General features: G+C 29.9%; 2 protein-coding genes across 3 annotated transcripts; both read left to right on the forward strand.

Moving 5' to 3' along the window:
- The first annotated feature begins 2,834 nt into the window (after window positions 1-2,834).
- Window positions 2,835-3,785, forward strand: LOC135961280 (collagen, type I, alpha 1b-like). The gene is made up of 3 exons (XM_065512776.1): window positions 2,835-2,900; window positions 2,962-3,118; window positions 3,190-3,785. Exons 1-3 carry the CDS (start codon window positions 2,835-2,837, stop codon window positions 3,783-3,785), a joined length of 819 nt encoding a protein of 272 aa, XP_065368848.1.
- Window positions 3,786-15,350: 11,565 nt separating this feature from the next.
- On the forward strand, window positions 15,351-16,705 carry LOC135960927 (collagen alpha-1(VIII) chain-like). 2 transcript variants are annotated; one of them, XM_065512334.1, is made up of 3 exons: window positions 15,351-15,488; window positions 15,550-15,880; window positions 15,917-16,705. In XM_065512334.1, exons 1-3 carry the CDS (start codon window positions 15,423-15,425, stop codon window positions 16,534-16,536), a joined length of 1,017 nt encoding a protein of 338 aa, XP_065368406.1. In that variant the 5' UTR covers window positions 15,351-15,422; the 3' UTR covers window positions 16,537-16,705. The 2 variants fall into 2 exon arrangements, with proteins under 2 accessions (XP_065368406.1, XP_065368404.1); XM_065512332.1 differs by having other exon boundaries at window positions 15,550-16,705.
- The last annotated feature ends 654 nt before the right edge of the window (window positions 16,706-17,359 follow it).

Genomic DNA, 17,359 nt, shown 5'->3' on the forward strand with positions numbered 1-17,359 from the left:
ATATAAAAACTCAAAATATGTATGTACATTGATTACATGGTTTTTGACAACAGACTTAGGTTCTTTGTCTCTCAGTAACACTTCTATGTATATTATTGTGATCGGCCCGGTTTTTAATAACCGGTTATAATCGGTTTTTTTGGTTAAGTCGGTTTTGGTTAAGCTCACATTTCGAATATCGAAGAAACCGGGTTTTTCTCCTCGAATAGCCGGTTTTTGAAAACTTACCCAATGCTTTGTTAACTATATGTCCTACAAGTACACTGATTGAAAGATCTTTTCCAATGTCAAGCTGTATAAAAACAAGAGATTATTTTAACCTTCACAAGGTCTTCAAATTTACTGACGTTAACCAAAATATAAAATATATATTATTTTGCCGAAAACTAACGTAGTTGTTGACATTTGAAATTAAATAAAAGCCATATAATATCAACCACTAGAAAATTAATTTTAGTTTCAAAATGGGTAAGGATAAGGTATTTACCCGGGGAATTACAGTTTTCATAAAAAAGTACTGATTTTATTGGACCGTTGGTGGTAATGGCGGCTCCTTGCACCTTGGGTTGCTCTTATTTCTTGGCGTCTTAATATTTTGTAAAAAACCGGTTAAGCGGTTTTTATTAAAAAACCGAAACCGGTTTATATTAAATTGCAATTTTTCGAAGAAATCGAAAACCGGTTTCTAAAAAATGCCCAAGAATCTATCACCCTAATGTATATTTTATTCTATGACCATAAGATTCATTGTACATATTTTAAAATCAAGTAAGTTTTCATGTAAAATTACACAATATGCGTAAATTTATGTTTATCAAAATCAATTACATACTTTTTCAGCAAAAATACAAACAAAATGTTGTATTTTCAATTTTTATAATATAATAGACATTTTATGTTTAAAATTACATATATTGCGCATAAATTCCTACATTAATAGTAGAAAAGTTTCCTACTATTAATGCAGAAAATTTACATGAAAATTTATTAGAGTGTATATCGATGGCTTAATATAGAAAGGTCGTATCTCGTTTTTTTTTTTTTTTTTTTTTTTCAAAATCGGGTTTTTTACATATTCTGGTAGACAAATAGACCTCCCTTAAAATATTCAGTGTTCTATGTTGACGAATAACAGATTTACAGTAATTATAAAGCCCTAACTCATTAAAAAAAATCGGTTGCAAGAAAAACCCCTAACTCATTTAAAGTTGAATGCATATATTTTGGTTTATAATAAAACAAACAACTTTTCCAAAAACATTTTTTGAAATATTACAAATTAGTTGTTTTTTTTTAATTTCACTTTCTGATATTATTGAGTGTTTTCCTTCTCCAGTAAAGTAACTAAAAGTTGAGATACGGACTTTCTATATTAGGCCATCGATATGAATAAAAATTATCATTTTAACAATTTCTAACCATTTCAAACCGCTTCTAACAAATCGGACACAAGCATTTTTTTTAATATGAACAGAACAACGTCTGTCGGGTCAGCTAGTTGCTAAATATAATACATAATATAAGCTGTGATTTGCATTTGATTTCAATTTAAGTTATATGTATTTTGTCCGACCATATATTAGCAAAAAACAACTAGTTTAGGAATATTTGAAAATTGCTTGTACTTTGTTGAAAAGATAATTTTCTGTAGAATATACATAAGATTTCTTTCAAAAGTTAAGAAATAATACATATGTACATTAGGCATATAACTAATTTTCGCGAAATTTTTGGCATACCACCACGTGATTGCCAATGTTGTATTAGTAATAAAAATCATTTTTTTAGGTCATTTGGAATCAAAAACATCACGCACCAACACCAATTTCTAAAATAAACCAAATTTTTTTTTCTCTGAAAAAATATATAAATAATGATATTTTTTTTTTGCCTTATTTAAATATTATATTTTGAAGTATGTCCGCAGTTATTATTAAAATAAAATATGTTTTTCAAAATAATTGAAAAAATTTAATGAAAATCTTTATTGCGTTTGGTGCGTGAACTTTTTTAACAACCTCGAAAAAATAATACAGAGGTTTTTCATATTTTTTGATGCTCTATTCGACTATACTATGCCAATTTGCATATTTGCAAAAAATGTCAAAAGTTATATCCCTAATGTACATATGTATGTATCTAAATAACAAAAAATTTTCGACTTCCTGCACGAAGGAATAGAGAAACTATTAGAAAAACTATGCTTATGAGCGATTTCAGCATCCTAAAAATGCAAACTGAAAATTCTATAGAATTAAAAAAAAAACTATGAAACGTATTACATTCATTGATGGCACATTTGCCATTTTGTTATTATGTACTTAGAAATATTTTTTACGTCAATAACATTTATTACAACAGCAGAATGTTAAAAATTATAAAATTTATTTGCGTAATGTTTGCGAAAACTATAGAAAATAATTATACTAACAAAACCCAACCAATATGATTATTTATGACAGTTTTAAAATAAATAAACAACTTATAACATTCCAAAACTACTTTAAATTTTAAACAAATGGTGTTTGAAAAATAGAAACTCTAATTTCTTTAGGAATTATTATTGTTTTATATTGGAAGATTTTTCGTTGAAACATCTAAATAATAAAGAAAAATTACAACTTTTTTATATCTACATATTTGTATTATATTATTGTATAAACATGTTTGAACAAGTTGTAAATGAATACATGCGAACTATTATATCATATTATAATTCTGATACACAATGCACATTTTGAAATACCCTTTTTCGTATTATTTACAAAGTAGCAGTACAGATCTATATAAACTACCTGGAATTAAAACATCGTTAGATTTACATTTCGTTAACCATGAAGTATCTCAACATTATTGTAGGGTTTATAGCTCTTTTGGCAGTTTGCCATGCTATTGAAACTGTACGTATTTTATTATTTAGTTTTCTCAAATAAACTTGAAACTTTAAAAACTTTCCAACAGACCACAACGGCAGCACCAGATGATACAACTTCAGACAGTGCTACGGAAGGTACCACAGAAATTGCAAATGAAAGTACCACAGACAGTGCAAGTGAAACAACTACGGAAAGCCCAGCTGAAAGTACCACGGAAAGTCCAGCTGAAACTACAACAGATAGTAACCAGTTAATAGAAAAGGATAATACGACACAACCACCACCACCACCCCACCACTTCCATTTCCACCAGGAAAGCCTGGAAAACCAAGTAAACCTGGTAAACCAGGTAATAATGGAAAGCATAGTGAACATGGTAAACCAGGTGAACATGGTAGACCAAGTGAACATGGCAGACTAGGTGAACATGGTAGACCAGGTGAACATGGTAAACATGATGAACATGGCAGACCTGGTGAACATGGTAGACCAAGTGGATCCAAAGGAGACAATCGCCCTGGATCTGAAAAACATCACGGACCAGCAGGGCCAGAAGGATCTGGAGGTTTTGGTGGACCTGGAAGTCAAGGTGGTTTCGGTGGCCCTAGTAGACAAGGAGGATTTGGTGGACAAGGAAGTCAAAGTGGTTTCGGCGGTCCTAGCAGACAAGGAGGATTCGGTGGTCAAGGCGGTTTCGGTGGGCTTGGACAACAAGGTGGATTTGGTGGTCCAGGTCAAAGACAAGGACTTTTTGGACGCCCTGGAAATCAGGGAGGTTTTGGTGGTCTAGGAAGTCAAGGTGGAAATCTAGGAGGTTTTGGTAGCCCTGGAAAACAAGGAGGTTTTCTCACACAACCAAACTTTGGAGGTTTCAGTAGACCTGATGGCTTCGGAAGACCTGGCAGATAAGAATATAAAATTTTCAAATTATCCACATAAACCTTAACACCAAAATATCACATCTTAATAAAAATTATAATGTTTAAAAAAAAAATTATTATATTAAAATAAAAACTCCCTGCAACCAAAAAAATTTATAAATTTACTTCTGACTTTTCTTTGGAGATGTATTTACTTATAACCAAAATTTGTTGAATCTTTAAATCCATTCTATAACATGGAAAATCTAACAATATCTGCTAGATAATCTCCAAGTTCTTAAAGTAAATCTATAAAATAAGTAAATTAAAAAATAATCCCCATGTGCATAAACAATTTTTAAATTTACTAAAGGTTTATAAAACAAAATTCCATACGAAATTTGAATAATAAACCTTTGATAAATTTAAAAATGGTTTATGCATATGGGTGTAAGACTTTTAGTAAAAATCTCGAAAACTGACGAAACTTCTTTTAAAATTTTTGCAAAGTTATGATAAGCGTGATAAAATTTGGGTGAACTCTTTTCGACTACTGTTTAGAATTATGAAATAAAACTTATATTCTACACACAATTGTCGATCTAATTATATTCTACTGTAAATATTAAATATTTTCTATATATTTTTAAATTTATATGTAAAGTATATTTACATTTTGTACTGAATTTGTGTAATAACTTATACAATATTTAAATAAAAATAAAGTAGGGTGTTTTATAAAATGATTTTATGGCTACCTTTGGATAACATTTTTCAATAACTTTGTAAGGTCATATTTCATCTTCGTATTGAATACGCAGCATCGCTATACCATTATTCAGCTTATCCTCAAACATTGTTGACCTTAGATATGCCTTTTTTCGGCGACTGACATTGAAATAAATATTTTTAATATTTTATGATGGTTGAGGGAAACATTCTAAAAATGCCTTTTAACTTTCACATGGAATATTTATGCATTTTTCCATTTTTGTTGCCAATGAAAAATTTTATAAAAATTTGCTTTTAAATTTTTTTTTTCTGTTTTGAAAAATTTTTTAAATTCATAAATAATTTGATCAGCTACATTTTGTATCTCAATATAAGAAAGTTTTATTATATTTTTTTGCAGAAGCTTGGGTATATCAAACACATTTAAAATATCTTCAGAATAACAATGAAATGTGTGTCATAAAGCGATAAAATTCCTCGCAGTTTTGTATGGGGTGATTGAGCTTAAATCTTGGCTTTACAAAGGGGATTTCCAACGTCTCACAAAGTGATCTGCTCTATAAAAAATACTACAATATTAAAATTCATCTCGGCTTCATCTCTTTTATTTTGCAATGTTAATTTAAGCGACATAATTATATTTGAAGTTTTATACAAGTAAAAATTGTTTTTTTTTTGAAAAATTACACATAAAGACCCTGTTAATGTAAGACTGTCACAAACCATGTTCATTCCACATATCATTTCGAATCTGTCTATCTATATATGGGGCATTTCATGTCAAGTGAACCAACTTTTGAAATCGATGGCTTCTGATCGGTATGAAATTTGCACCAAGGTTAGTAGTTCTATTGGATAGTAACTCAGACACAATTTTTCAACAAGATCGGTCGAGAACTCTCAGAGATAGAGGGGTTCAAAATTTTACATTTTGGTCAAGCAGGTGTTTTTTCTTATCCATATATCCTACATATTACCTATTGTTCTTAGCAAAATGTGTCCCAAATAGCTTAGATAGCTCTTTCTTCAATCTTTCGAATAAAATATTTAAAAAAAAAATAAAACAATTTTAATATTTTTGACTTCTTTTTTAAAATGGGCCCTTTTTTTCTTAAAATAAAGCTTAGATATTTTCCTTGAAGACTTATTTGGTCGCTTACACAGAAAAAAGTTTCAACATAAATATTAAGGGTCCTCATGTAAACGCTTAAAAGCAATCTGTGCATTTTTACACTCTCGCAAATGAAATGTCAAAAAATGTATGGAAATTCGTTTGCACAACTCCGATAAGTTTGCGCGACAATTTAGACTCGCAAACTTGAATTTATTGTGCATTTGATGAATCAGCTGCTTTTGTTTACTTTTATTTATAAGAAATAAAAATCAAATAAAATATAAAAATTTTGTGCATGTGAAAATTGTGTAACTTTGGAACAGAATGATTGTATTAAATGACATTGTGTATGAAAACATTAACCAACAGCTAGAACATAAACAAAGTCCTCCAAACTATGTATACCACCGTTTGTTCCAAAGATTTAACTTTCATTCAACATTTTAAAATTAAAATTTATACAATTTGAAAAAAAATTATTAAAGCTTTTGTTGAATTTATGTATTTTTATTTGACAAATATAAATTTTCTGTATAAACTTGCACAAATGGGAAACTTAAGCGTTTAAATGAGTACCCTTATTATGATTTGATTTCATTGATTTCAATTCATAACATTTATAAATAATTTCTTAAATAGTATGATTTTGTTCATATTTTATGTTTTCAAAAAAAAAAATCTAGAAGGCTTGAAAAATATTATTTCAATTTCATTTACATATATTTTTATGTTGTTCAAAAATGTTAGAAATTTTCTTTTGGAAATTTTTTATTTTTTTATGATTTTCAGCTACAAAATGAGAAAAAATGCGCGAAATTCACAAAATTTTGTTAAAAGGATGAAATGCTTTAATGTTTGTTAATATTTTATTATGATTAATGATATTTTTTAAGTTTCAGATATTTATAATTCATCTCAATATATTGGCCAATATACGGCTATTATGCAAACATTTTTAAAATAATTCATTAGATAATACAATTATAATGCAATTTATTATAAAATACCATACAATTTACGTAAAAAAAAGCAAAAAAATCCGTCATGTACAATTTTATAATATTTATGAACATGTTCAAGGCGTATTAACAAGGTGAGTGCATAAAATCAGCTGTTTCTTAATTCGCTGTGGTTTTATGTACACTATATGTCAAACTTTGTTTATGTTTACATTTGTTATTGTAAATAACATAGTAATATTTTAATTCGCCTTGATTTTGACATTTACCGTACATTTTAACAAAAACAAATTGCCTGTTGTTTTTGCATTGTTGTATTTGTTGCCGGGACGCACTCACCTTGTTAATACGCCTTGAGCATGTTCTTATTCTGAATGAAAATAGTTTGGGAAAAAAAAGTCAAGTTCGATTAATAATATTTATTACAAAATTCATTCCAATTATGAATTTCTTTTTCTGTGTAGTGGGATATCTATCAAAATAAATATTTTGTAACTCAAAGCGTACAATTTTTTACTTTTTTTGCAAAATCAAAAACTTTGTTGACGTTTTTTTTCAAAATGGACCCTTTTTTATTTTTTTTTTAACTCAAAAACAAGCTTGTTCTATTCCTTTAAGACCTATTTGGTCGCTTAGTGGGATGCGAGTGGGATATCTATCAAAATAAATATTTTGTAACTCAAGATATACAATATTGACTTTATTTGGCAAATTCTTTTTGCAAAATTGGCCTTTTTTATATATTTTTTTTGCTAAAAAGAAAGCGTAGTTGATTTCCTTTAAGTCCTGTTTGGTGGCTTAGTGGGATGCGTGTGGAATAAATATCAAAATAAATGTTTTGTAACTGAAGATATACAATTTTTGTTTTTTTTTTTGCAAAATCAAAAACTTTTTTGACTTTTTTTTATATGGGCCCATTATTCCTATTCCTTTCTGGGTTAAAACATTTATTTTGATAGATATCCCACTCGCATCCCACCATGCGACAAAATAGGTGTTAAAGGAAAGACCTAAACTTTCTCTTGAGCAAAAATATTTTTTAAAAAAACAATTTCAAAAATTGTATGTTTTGCGTTACAAAATATTTATTTTGATAGATATCCCACTCGCATCCCACTAAGCGACCAAATAGGTCTTAAAGGAATAGACCAAGGCTTTTTTTGAGCTAAAAAAAATATTAAAAAGGGACCATTTTGAAAAAAAAGTCAACAAAGTTTTTGATTTTGCAAAATAAGTCAAAAATTTTATGTTTTGAGCAGAGACATTTCAATGGTAAATTCTCATTCGCAGCCATTTAAAAATATTTTTTTGTGATATATCACTGAGAGAGTGATTTATTCGAGAACATTTTAGGTTTAGGGTTGAGAGAAACAGAAAAGAAACAAACACAAATAATTCGGATGAGTGATTTATAATTTATTTTTTTCGTAAAAGTCAGCTTGTGACTTTTATTTGCGAACATGAAAAATAAATCGCAAAAATGCATTTGATGCAAATCAACGCTTAAATACATAAAATCTATCAAAATATTAATAACAATTTAAAAAAAAATTCTCATTTCTGTTACTCAGCCTTCATTACTTCATACTTATATTATTTCCATAATTTGTTAAAAATTACTAATAATATGTTATTGTATGTAAATAAAAGAGAAAGTAACAGTTATTAAGAACAAGAACAAATGAATTGTTTATCTCACACCAAACCATTAAAAAACAACAAAAACGAATAAAGGTCATACCAAACCATTTAAATAAAAATCATTTTATAACTGTTATTTTCAGTGATTTATTTTTATCACAAAAATATAAATCACAATTTGGGTATTTTGGTATATGGACGAGTTATTTTCGATCTCTCGTTTTGAGTTACAATATATTTATTTTGATAGACATCCCACTCCCATCCCACTAAGCGACCAAATAGGTCTTCAAGGAATATATCTTTTAAGAAAAAAAAAGTCAAAAAAGTTTTTGATTTCGGAAATAAAATATTAAATTTTTTTTCGAAAGATTGAAGAAATAGCTATCTAAACTATTTGGGACACATTTTGCTAAGAACAATAGGTTGGCCAAAATGTCAAATTTTGACCCCCTCTTACTCAGAGAGTTCTCGACCGCTGTTTTTGACGGCTGAACCGATTTGCTTGAAATTGCTTCAGTATATTTCTGTATGTCTGGAAGGAGCTATAGGCTCCTTGAAATTTTAAGTGGGCGTGGTACCTCCCATACAAAGTTAATTTTAAAAATCAAATATTTAGGAAATACCTATAGTCCTCAAATTTTGCTTGAGCAATTCCACCGTTTGTATAAATATTTGAGGCAAAATGGGAGTAGTAGCCACAGTGGGCGTGGCACCCCCATATGATGAATATTTAAACAAAAAATTGAGATACAATCCATACATTTTGTACGGTTATTCTACCATCAATATTAATATTTAGGACAAGAATGGGCGGACTAAAATAGTGGGCGTGGCACATCCCAAACAATCTAAATAATATCTATATATCTATCTGTAGAATTGTAGTATGTAAAGCCTTCAAACTTTGTATGGACTACTTATTTTGGCCAATAATGGGCAAAGTAGCAATAGTTGGCGTGGCACCTCCCATAGATGTGATGATAAATTATATATAGGGAAAGCTATAGCATCTATCAATATTAATATTTAGTACAGAAATGCGCGGACTGACTGTATATGTATATTAGAGTGACAATCAGTTGTATGGAACAATTATTTTGACAAAATTTAAAAGAGTGCAGGGTGGAATATTGTGACACTAGGCCTAAAAGTTAAGTGCTGAAAATTTGAGCCAAATCGAGGTCAAAATTCAAAATTCAGATATATGCAAAATTTTACTATTTATATGAAATAAATAGGTGAAACTCGTTAACTTTCTGCATTGTTTTCTAGAAATATGTAGATTTATACTAATGAAAATTACAATAAAAAAAATGTTTGGGAAATTAACCCTGTATCTCCTTTGGGTCAAAATGACTCATTTGCAATTGAATGCATATAAATGACTACATTTGGTTAAAAAATGTTAAAGTTATTACAAATTCGCCAGACCATTAACTTGTCTCGGGCCACTTGAACAAGAAATGTAGTAACAAAAATTAACATATTTCGAGAAAAATTAAAATAAAAGCAAATTTTTATTTAAAATACATATGTATATCCGTGTTTACTTGTGTATGAGTTTTTGTCTTCGTATGGTACCGTTAACCTATTCGCAGGTATGGCCAAAAAAAATTATTTTTTTAACGGTTGTTTCGAATCTCCATTTTCAAATTTTTAAAAATTTTGTTAAACAAAGTTCAGAATTTTTTGATCATCACATTGGGGTTTATTGAGATCACAATCTATATACATATATAAAAGAGTAACGTTACTGACTGACTGACTGACTGATTCATCATCGCACAGCCCAAACGACTGAAGCTAGAATCATGAAATTTTAACTGTGGGTTCCTCCCTCCTCAAAACGATCCGATAAGAAGGGATTTTTGGAAATTCGAACGTTCGAAATTATTCGAAATTAAAAAAGGATAAAAACGGGTAAATTCGGTAACCTTATATCTGCAAAACTAACAAAGATACAAAGAAACTTAAAATTACATGTTACTCCATTTAAAAAATAAGCTGACAGGTGTTTCGTACTTTTTCGAAATTCGAACCTTTTAGGGGAGAAAACGGGTAAAAACTGTATTTTGGTACTTTTTGGCACCCTATGTATCTTTTAAACCACTAAACATAGAAACAAATTAAAAAATATAAGTTTGGTACTTTTTGGAAATTCGAACCCTTAAGGGATAAAAATTGTGTTTATTTTTGGTATTTTTTCATGAAATATGTTTTTCTATAATTTGACATAGACATACGAATATTTTATTATGAACTTCCACCATGATGCAGAATTTTATTTGAATAAAATTTCACCACCACAATGGGGATAAAAAAGGTACCAAAAAGGAGATAAAATCGGGAAAATACATTTTATTTGAAATTATTAAGCCAATTTTGATACTTTTTTTAACATTGGCTCCTGGATTATTACAAAAATTAACTAACAGGGTGTTATTTGAAACTCGAGTGAAGAGGTGTATATTGGGCCAAATATGGGTAAACAGTTTGGTACTTTTTTTAAACATATTTTTTCTTGGGCACATTAACACAGATTTCAATCGTTTGAGACATGTCTGTAGCATAAATGAATTTGGCAAAATGGAGTATTTTTAAATTTCAAGCTTTAGGGGTGTTCAAGGAGGAAAAGGGAAATTGGTACTTTTCTCCTAATGGTACTTTTTTAATATTTTAAATTATTTCACTTATCGACATTAAAGTTAGATGATATGCATCTGAGAGAAGTTAATGTTAGGAATAGGGGATAATGTTTAGGTACCAAAATGTGAGAACTGAACTATAGGTACTTTTTCATTATTCTAATGGTACTTTTTTGAAATTTCTATAACAATGGATTTAGAAACATGAAATTAAGCATATATGGTCCTAAGTGAATGAGAAGTCTAGGGGTACTTTTTGAAATTTCTTCACCAATTAACCTAGGAACATGAAATAAACGTTATATGGACCCGAGTGAGTGGGAAACTACAAGTGGGTGCTTTTTGGTACTTTTTCTATATTCTAATGGCACTTTTTGAATTTTCTATAATAATGGTCCTAAGTGAGTGAGAAGGTACCGTGAAATAACTCCCAAATGAAATAAGTCCCCACGAAAAAATGAAATAACACCCAACAAATTTTGCATACAACTTAGGACTTATTTCATTATGATACGCATAGGGAGTTATTTCATAATTTTTTGTTGGGTGTTATTTCATAATGCAATAACTCCCAATGAAATTTTTGTTGGGTTTTATTTCATTTTATTTTGGGAATTAGGACTTATTTCACTGTATTGGGAGTTATTTCATTTTTGTTGGGTTCTACTTTGCAAAAGCAGAACCCATAAATATCAAAAACTAGCTTCGCTCAGAAAAGTTTTTTGCATTGCCGGCCTTTGGCCGGTCGATAAGGTTTTCTCCTCTGGGGTGTATCAAAAACCGGCTTCGCTCAGAAAAGATTCGTTTTACAACGTCGGCCTTTGTCAGGTTGCAACGATTTCTTAATCTTTTGCGAAATGAAAATCGACTTTCTGAAATATTATATAACCTTTCTGCAATGAAAGAAATCTTTTCTGAGCGAAGCCAGATTTTGATACACCCCGGAGGAGAAAACCTTAGCGCCCGGCCAGCTAGTTTTTGATACACCCCAAAGGAGAAAACCTTAGCGCCCGGCCGAAGGCTGTCAATGCAAAACAAATTTTCTGAGTGAGACACATCCGAGAGGAGTAAAACTTTGCGCTACGCCATAGGACCGCAATGCTAAAAATATTTAGTAAGCGAAGAATAATTTCACTTTTGTAGTTCCTTTTTTTAGATTACATAAATAAATTGCTTCGGATTGGGAATTATTTCATTTCTATTGGGATTTATTTCATTGGGAGTTATTTCGCTTTTTTGGGGCTAATATTTTTAAAATTATGAAAATGCCGATTATTGTGTGTAATTTAATTTTTGGTAGTTATTTCATTTTTCAAGTTTGGGAATTATTTCATTTTTGATGGGAATTATTTCATTGGGAGTTATTTCATTGGGAGTTATTTCATTGGGAGTTATTTCATTTGGGAGCTATTTCACGGTACCGAGTGAGAATTCTAAGGGGAGACTTTTTGGTACTTTTTCTTTATACGGATGGTACTTTTTGTAATTTCTTCACCAATGAACTATGGTACTTTTTATTTATTCCAATGGTACTTTTTTGAATTTTCTATAACAATAGACTTAGAAACATAAAATTGAGAATATAGTGTCCTAAGTGAGTGAGAATTCTAGGGGGAGCCTTTTTGGTACTTTTTCTTTATTCGAATGGTACCTTTTTGTTATTTCTTCACCCGAGTGAGTGTGAAACCACAAGTGGCGACTTTTTGGTACTTTTTCTATATTCTAATGGTACTTTTTGAATTTTCTGCAATAATGGACATAGAAATATGACATTAGTCGTATATGGTCCTAAGTGAGTGAAAATTCAAGGGCATACTTCATGGTACTTTTTCTTTATTCTCATGGGTACCTTTTTTGAATTTTCTATAATAATGAACCTATAAACCTAAAATTAAGCATATGGTTCTATGTGAGTGAGAATTCAAAGAGGGACTTTGTGGTACTTTTTTATTTATTCGAATGGCACTTTTTTATTTTCATCACCAATGAAACATTATGCTAAGTAGTGACATTATGTTTTTTTTTTTAATTCTAACGGTAATTTTTTAATTAGTGTTTGAAAGTTTGACTTTTTTCAAAAATGTATTGTACTTTTTTTATTCTAATGTTAGTACTTTTTCTTAGCTAATGATAATTTCTGAATTTTCTATAGCAATTGACCTAGAAACATGATCATGAGTGAGAATTAAAGGGGGAGAATTCTGCTACATTTTCTTTATTCGATGGTACTTTTTGTATTCTCTTCACCAATGAACATAAAAACATAAAATAAATCTTAAAACCCTTAATAAAATAATAGTGTATGATTTTTTTTGCCATTTCGAAATAATTGACTTTAAAATTTTTGTGTAGTAGACATCTGGAACAAAAGTAAGTAATATTTTGACCCACTTTGTGGAAGTAGAATTTCCAAAAATGTTTACCACATATAGAATCAGTTATGTGTATTCTTATTATGCAATATATATGGTGTATATGCTTATACACTATTGATTTATTGAGGGGACGATATGGACCTAAGCGAATGGACCTAAGTGAAATTTTTCATTATTCTAATGGTACTTTTTGAATAATCTATAATAATGGACCTAGTAAAATTAAAATAAATAGGAATCAGATGGAATAGGACGATTAAATATTTTGAAAATTATGTACAAACGTTATTTCCTAATCAAATAATTTGATAAGTTAAGATGTTTCATGCTACATAAGTAACACATTTTTATTGTATATTGATATACTTTTATTTTAATATCAAAATATATGCTAATATGCTAGTAGGGAATAAAAATATGAAAAAATTATGTCAATACCTCTTACAGTTTTTCCGTAGATGCGATTTAAATTTTTCGATTTTCAAGAAAAACTAATTTTTTGTCCATATTTTGGCGAATGAGCCCAATTTCCTTACTGTTATAAATTTTAAGTAAAACATATTCATAATATTATAGACCTGGTAATTTTAAATATGGCCTGAAAGTTTTACTAAAATCGAAATACGTTAACCTTTAAATCGCGAAGATCAAACAAATTCCATGATTTGGAATTTCTAATGAAAAGATAGCGAAATGTTATATATTTTTGGGCCGATTTTAATGAAACTTGAGGAAACTACATTGGGGTCTAACATTTACAACAACAATGCAAAAATTGATTTTAGCCTTTAAGAGCTAAAATCCATTTTTGTGTTTTTCGTGATTATAAAAGTTGAGGGTCATTTGGACCCCAAGTGCAGCTAATTTACATTTTTGTGCTGTTATTTACCTCCCTTAAAAAATTCAGTGTTCTATGTATATTTTAACAGATTTACAATAATTATAAAACCCTAACTCATTAAAAAAAATAGGTTGCAAGAAAAACCCCTAACTCATTTTAAGTTGAATGCATATATTTTGGTTTATAATAAAACAAACAACTTTTTCAAAAACATTTTTTGAAATATTAAAAATTTTTAGTTGTTTTTTTTTCAATTTCACTTTCTGATATTGTTGAGTGTTTTTCTTCTCCAGTAAAGTAACTAAAAGTTGAGATACGGCCTTTCTATGAATAAAAATTATCATTCAACAATACGTTTTTTTCTTTTTAACAATTTTTAACAATTTCAAACCGCTTCTAACAAATTCACAAATCGGACACAAGCATTTTTTTAATATGAACAGAACAACGTCTGTCGGGTCAGCTAGTTGCTAAATATAATACATAATATAAGCTGTGATTTGCATTTGATTTCAATTTAAGTTATATGCATTTTGTCCAACCATATATTAGCAAAAAACAACTAATTTAGGAATATTTGAAAATTGCTTGTACTTTGATGAAAAGATAATTTTCTGTAGAATATACATAAGATTTCTTTCAAACGTTAAGAAATAATACATATGTATGTATCTAAATAACAAACAATTTTCGACTTCCGGCACGAAGGAATAGAGAAACTATTAGAAAAACTATGCTTATGAGCGATTTCAGCATCCTAAAAATGCAAACTGAAAATTCTATAGAATTAAAAAAAAAAAAAAAAACTATGAAACGTATTACATTCATTGATGGCACATTTGCCATTTTGTTATTATGTACTTAGAAATATTTTTTTACGTCAATAACATTTATTACAACAGCAGAATGTTAAAAAATATAAAATTTATTTGCGTAATGTTTGCGAAAACTATAGAAAATAATTATACTAACAAAACCCAACCAATATGATTATTTATGACAGTTTTAAAATAAATAAACAACTTGTAACATTCCAAAACTACTTTAAATTTTAAACAAATGGTGTTTGAAAAATAGAAACTCTAATTTCTTTAGGAAATAATTATTGTTTTATATTGGAAGATTTTTCGTTGAAACATCTAAATAATAAAGAAAAATTACAACTTTTTTATATCTACATATTTGTATTATATTATTGTATAAACATGTTTGAACAAGTTGTAAATGAATACATGCGAACTATTATATCATATTATAATTCTGATACACAATGCACATTTTGAAATACCCTTTTTCGTATTATTTACAAAGTAGCAGTACAGATCTATATAAACTACCTGGAATTAAAACATCGTTAGATTTACATTTCGTTAACCATGAAGTATCTCAACATTATTGTAGGGTTTATAGCTCTTTTGGCAGTTTGCCATGCTATTGAAACTGTACGTATTTTATTATTTAGTTTTCTCAAATAAACTTGAAACTTTAAAAACTTTCCAACAGACCACAACGGCAGCACCAGATGATACAACTTCAGACAGTGCTACGGAAGGTACCACAGAAATTGCAAATGAAAGTACCACAGACAGTGCAAGTGAAACAACTACGGAAAGCCCAGCTGAAAGTACCACGGAAAGTCCAGCTGAAACTACAACAGATAGTAACCAGTTAATAGAAAAGGATAATACAACACCACCACCACCCCCACCACTTCCATTTCCTCCAGGAAAGCCTGGAAAACCAAGTAAACCTGGTAAACCAGGTAATAATGGAAAGCATAGTGAACATGGTAAACCAGGTGAACATGGCAGACCAGGTGAACATGGCAGACCAGGTGAACATGTCAGACCAGGTGAACACGGTAGACCAGGTGAACATGGTAAACATGATGAACATGGCAGACCTGGTGAACATGGTAAACATGATGAACATGGTAGACCAAGTGGACCCAAAGGAGACAACCACCCTGGATCTGAAAAACATCACGGACCAGCAGGGCCAGAAGGATCTGGAGGTCTAGGCAGACGAGGAGGACCCTCAGGCAGATTTAGTGGTCCAGGAAGTCAAGGCGGTATCGGTGGACTTGGTTCACTAGGTGGATTTGGTGGTCCAGGTCAAGGTATATTTGGTCGTCCAGGAAATCAAGGAGGTTTTGGTGGACCTGGAAGTCAAGGTGGTTTCGGTGGCCCTAGTAGACAAGGAGGATTCGGTGGACAAGGAAGTCTAGGTGGTTTCGGTGGCCCTAGTAGACAAGGAGGATTCGGTGGTCAAGGCGGTTTCGGTGGGCTTGGACAACAAGGTGGATTTGGTGGTCCAGGTCAAGGACAAGGACTTTTTGGTCGCCCTGGAAATCAAGGAGGTTTTGGTGGTCTAGGAAGTCAAGGTGGAAATCTAGGTTTTGGTAGCCCTGGAAAGCAAGGAGGTTTTATCACACAACCAAACTTTGGAGGTTTCAGTGGACCTGATGGCTTCGGAAGACCTGGCAGATAAGAATATAAAATTTTCAAATTATCCACATAAATCTTAACACCAAAATATCACATCTTAATAAATTATAATGTTTAAAAAAAAACAAATTATGTTAAAATAAAAACTCCCTGCAACCAAAAAAAATTATAAATTTACTTTGGCCTGTTCTTTGGAGTTGTATTTACTTATAGCCAAAATTTTTTGAATCTTTAAATCCATTCTATAACATGGAAAATCTAACAATACCTGCAAGATAATCTCTTAAAGTAAATCTATTAAAAAACAAGACTTGTAGTGAAAATATAAAAGAGTAAAAATCTCGAAAACTGACGGAACCTTTTAAAATTTTTGTAAAGTTATGATAAGCATGCTAAAATTAGAGGGAAGCCTTTTGGACTACTGTTTAGAATTATTTAATAAAACTTATATTCTACACACAATTGTCGATCTAATTATATTATACTGTAAATATTAAATATTTGCAATATTTTTTTAAATTAAAATAACTAGAAAAAAATTAAAATAACGAATGTTGAATTTGAAAAATTATGAAAAAAAAAATAAAAAAGAAAGCGAAACTATTGATACATTTTATGAAAACTTAATTCTTTTCCTATCCATAATTGTTTAACATTTTGAAATCGGTCTAAAAATGTGTGAGTTAGAGGTACTAAAGTACTACGACCTATCCTAAAACAGTTTTTTCAAAATAACTCAAAATATTGAGGGTGTTTCAAAATTTTTGAAAACGGTTTTAGTATGTCCTCACCTAGGCCTACAATCTCCATTAGAATTTGATGTTATTTACTAGTGACATTGTTAGTAGTAGTTGAGGATACTAACA

This window comes from Calliphora vicina, chromosome 5, assembly GCF_958450345.1.
Source record: "Calliphora vicina chromosome 5, idCalVici1.1, whole genome shotgun sequence".
In the NCBI taxonomy this organism is placed as follows: Eukaryota; Metazoa; Arthropoda; class Insecta; order Diptera; family Calliphoridae; genus Calliphora; species Calliphora vicina.

What these genes read in the sequence shown, in the direction of transcription:
- LOC135961280 (XM_065512776.1), top strand. Translation starts at nt 2,835, where the DNA reads ATGAAGTATCTCAACATTATTGTAGGGTTTATAGCTCTTTTGGCAGTT. An exon ending in TTTGCCATGCTATTGAAACT is followed by an intron (nt 2,901 to 2,961) that starts GTACGTATTTTA and finishes ACTTTCCAACAG; the next exon opens with ACCACAACGGCAGCACCAGA. An exon ending in AGCTGAAACTACAACAGATA is followed by an intron (nt 3,119 to 3,189) that starts GTAACCAGTTAA and finishes CATTTCCACCAG; the next exon opens with GAAAGCCTGGAAAACCAAGT.
- LOC135960927 (XM_065512332.1), top strand. Translation starts at nt 15,423, where the DNA reads ATGAAGTATCTCAACATTATTGTAGGGTTTATAGCTCTTTTGGCAGTT. An exon ending in TTTGCCATGCTATTGAAACT is followed by an intron (nt 15,489 to 15,549) that starts GTACGTATTTTA and finishes ACTTTCCAACAG; the next exon opens with ACCACAACGGCAGCACCAGA.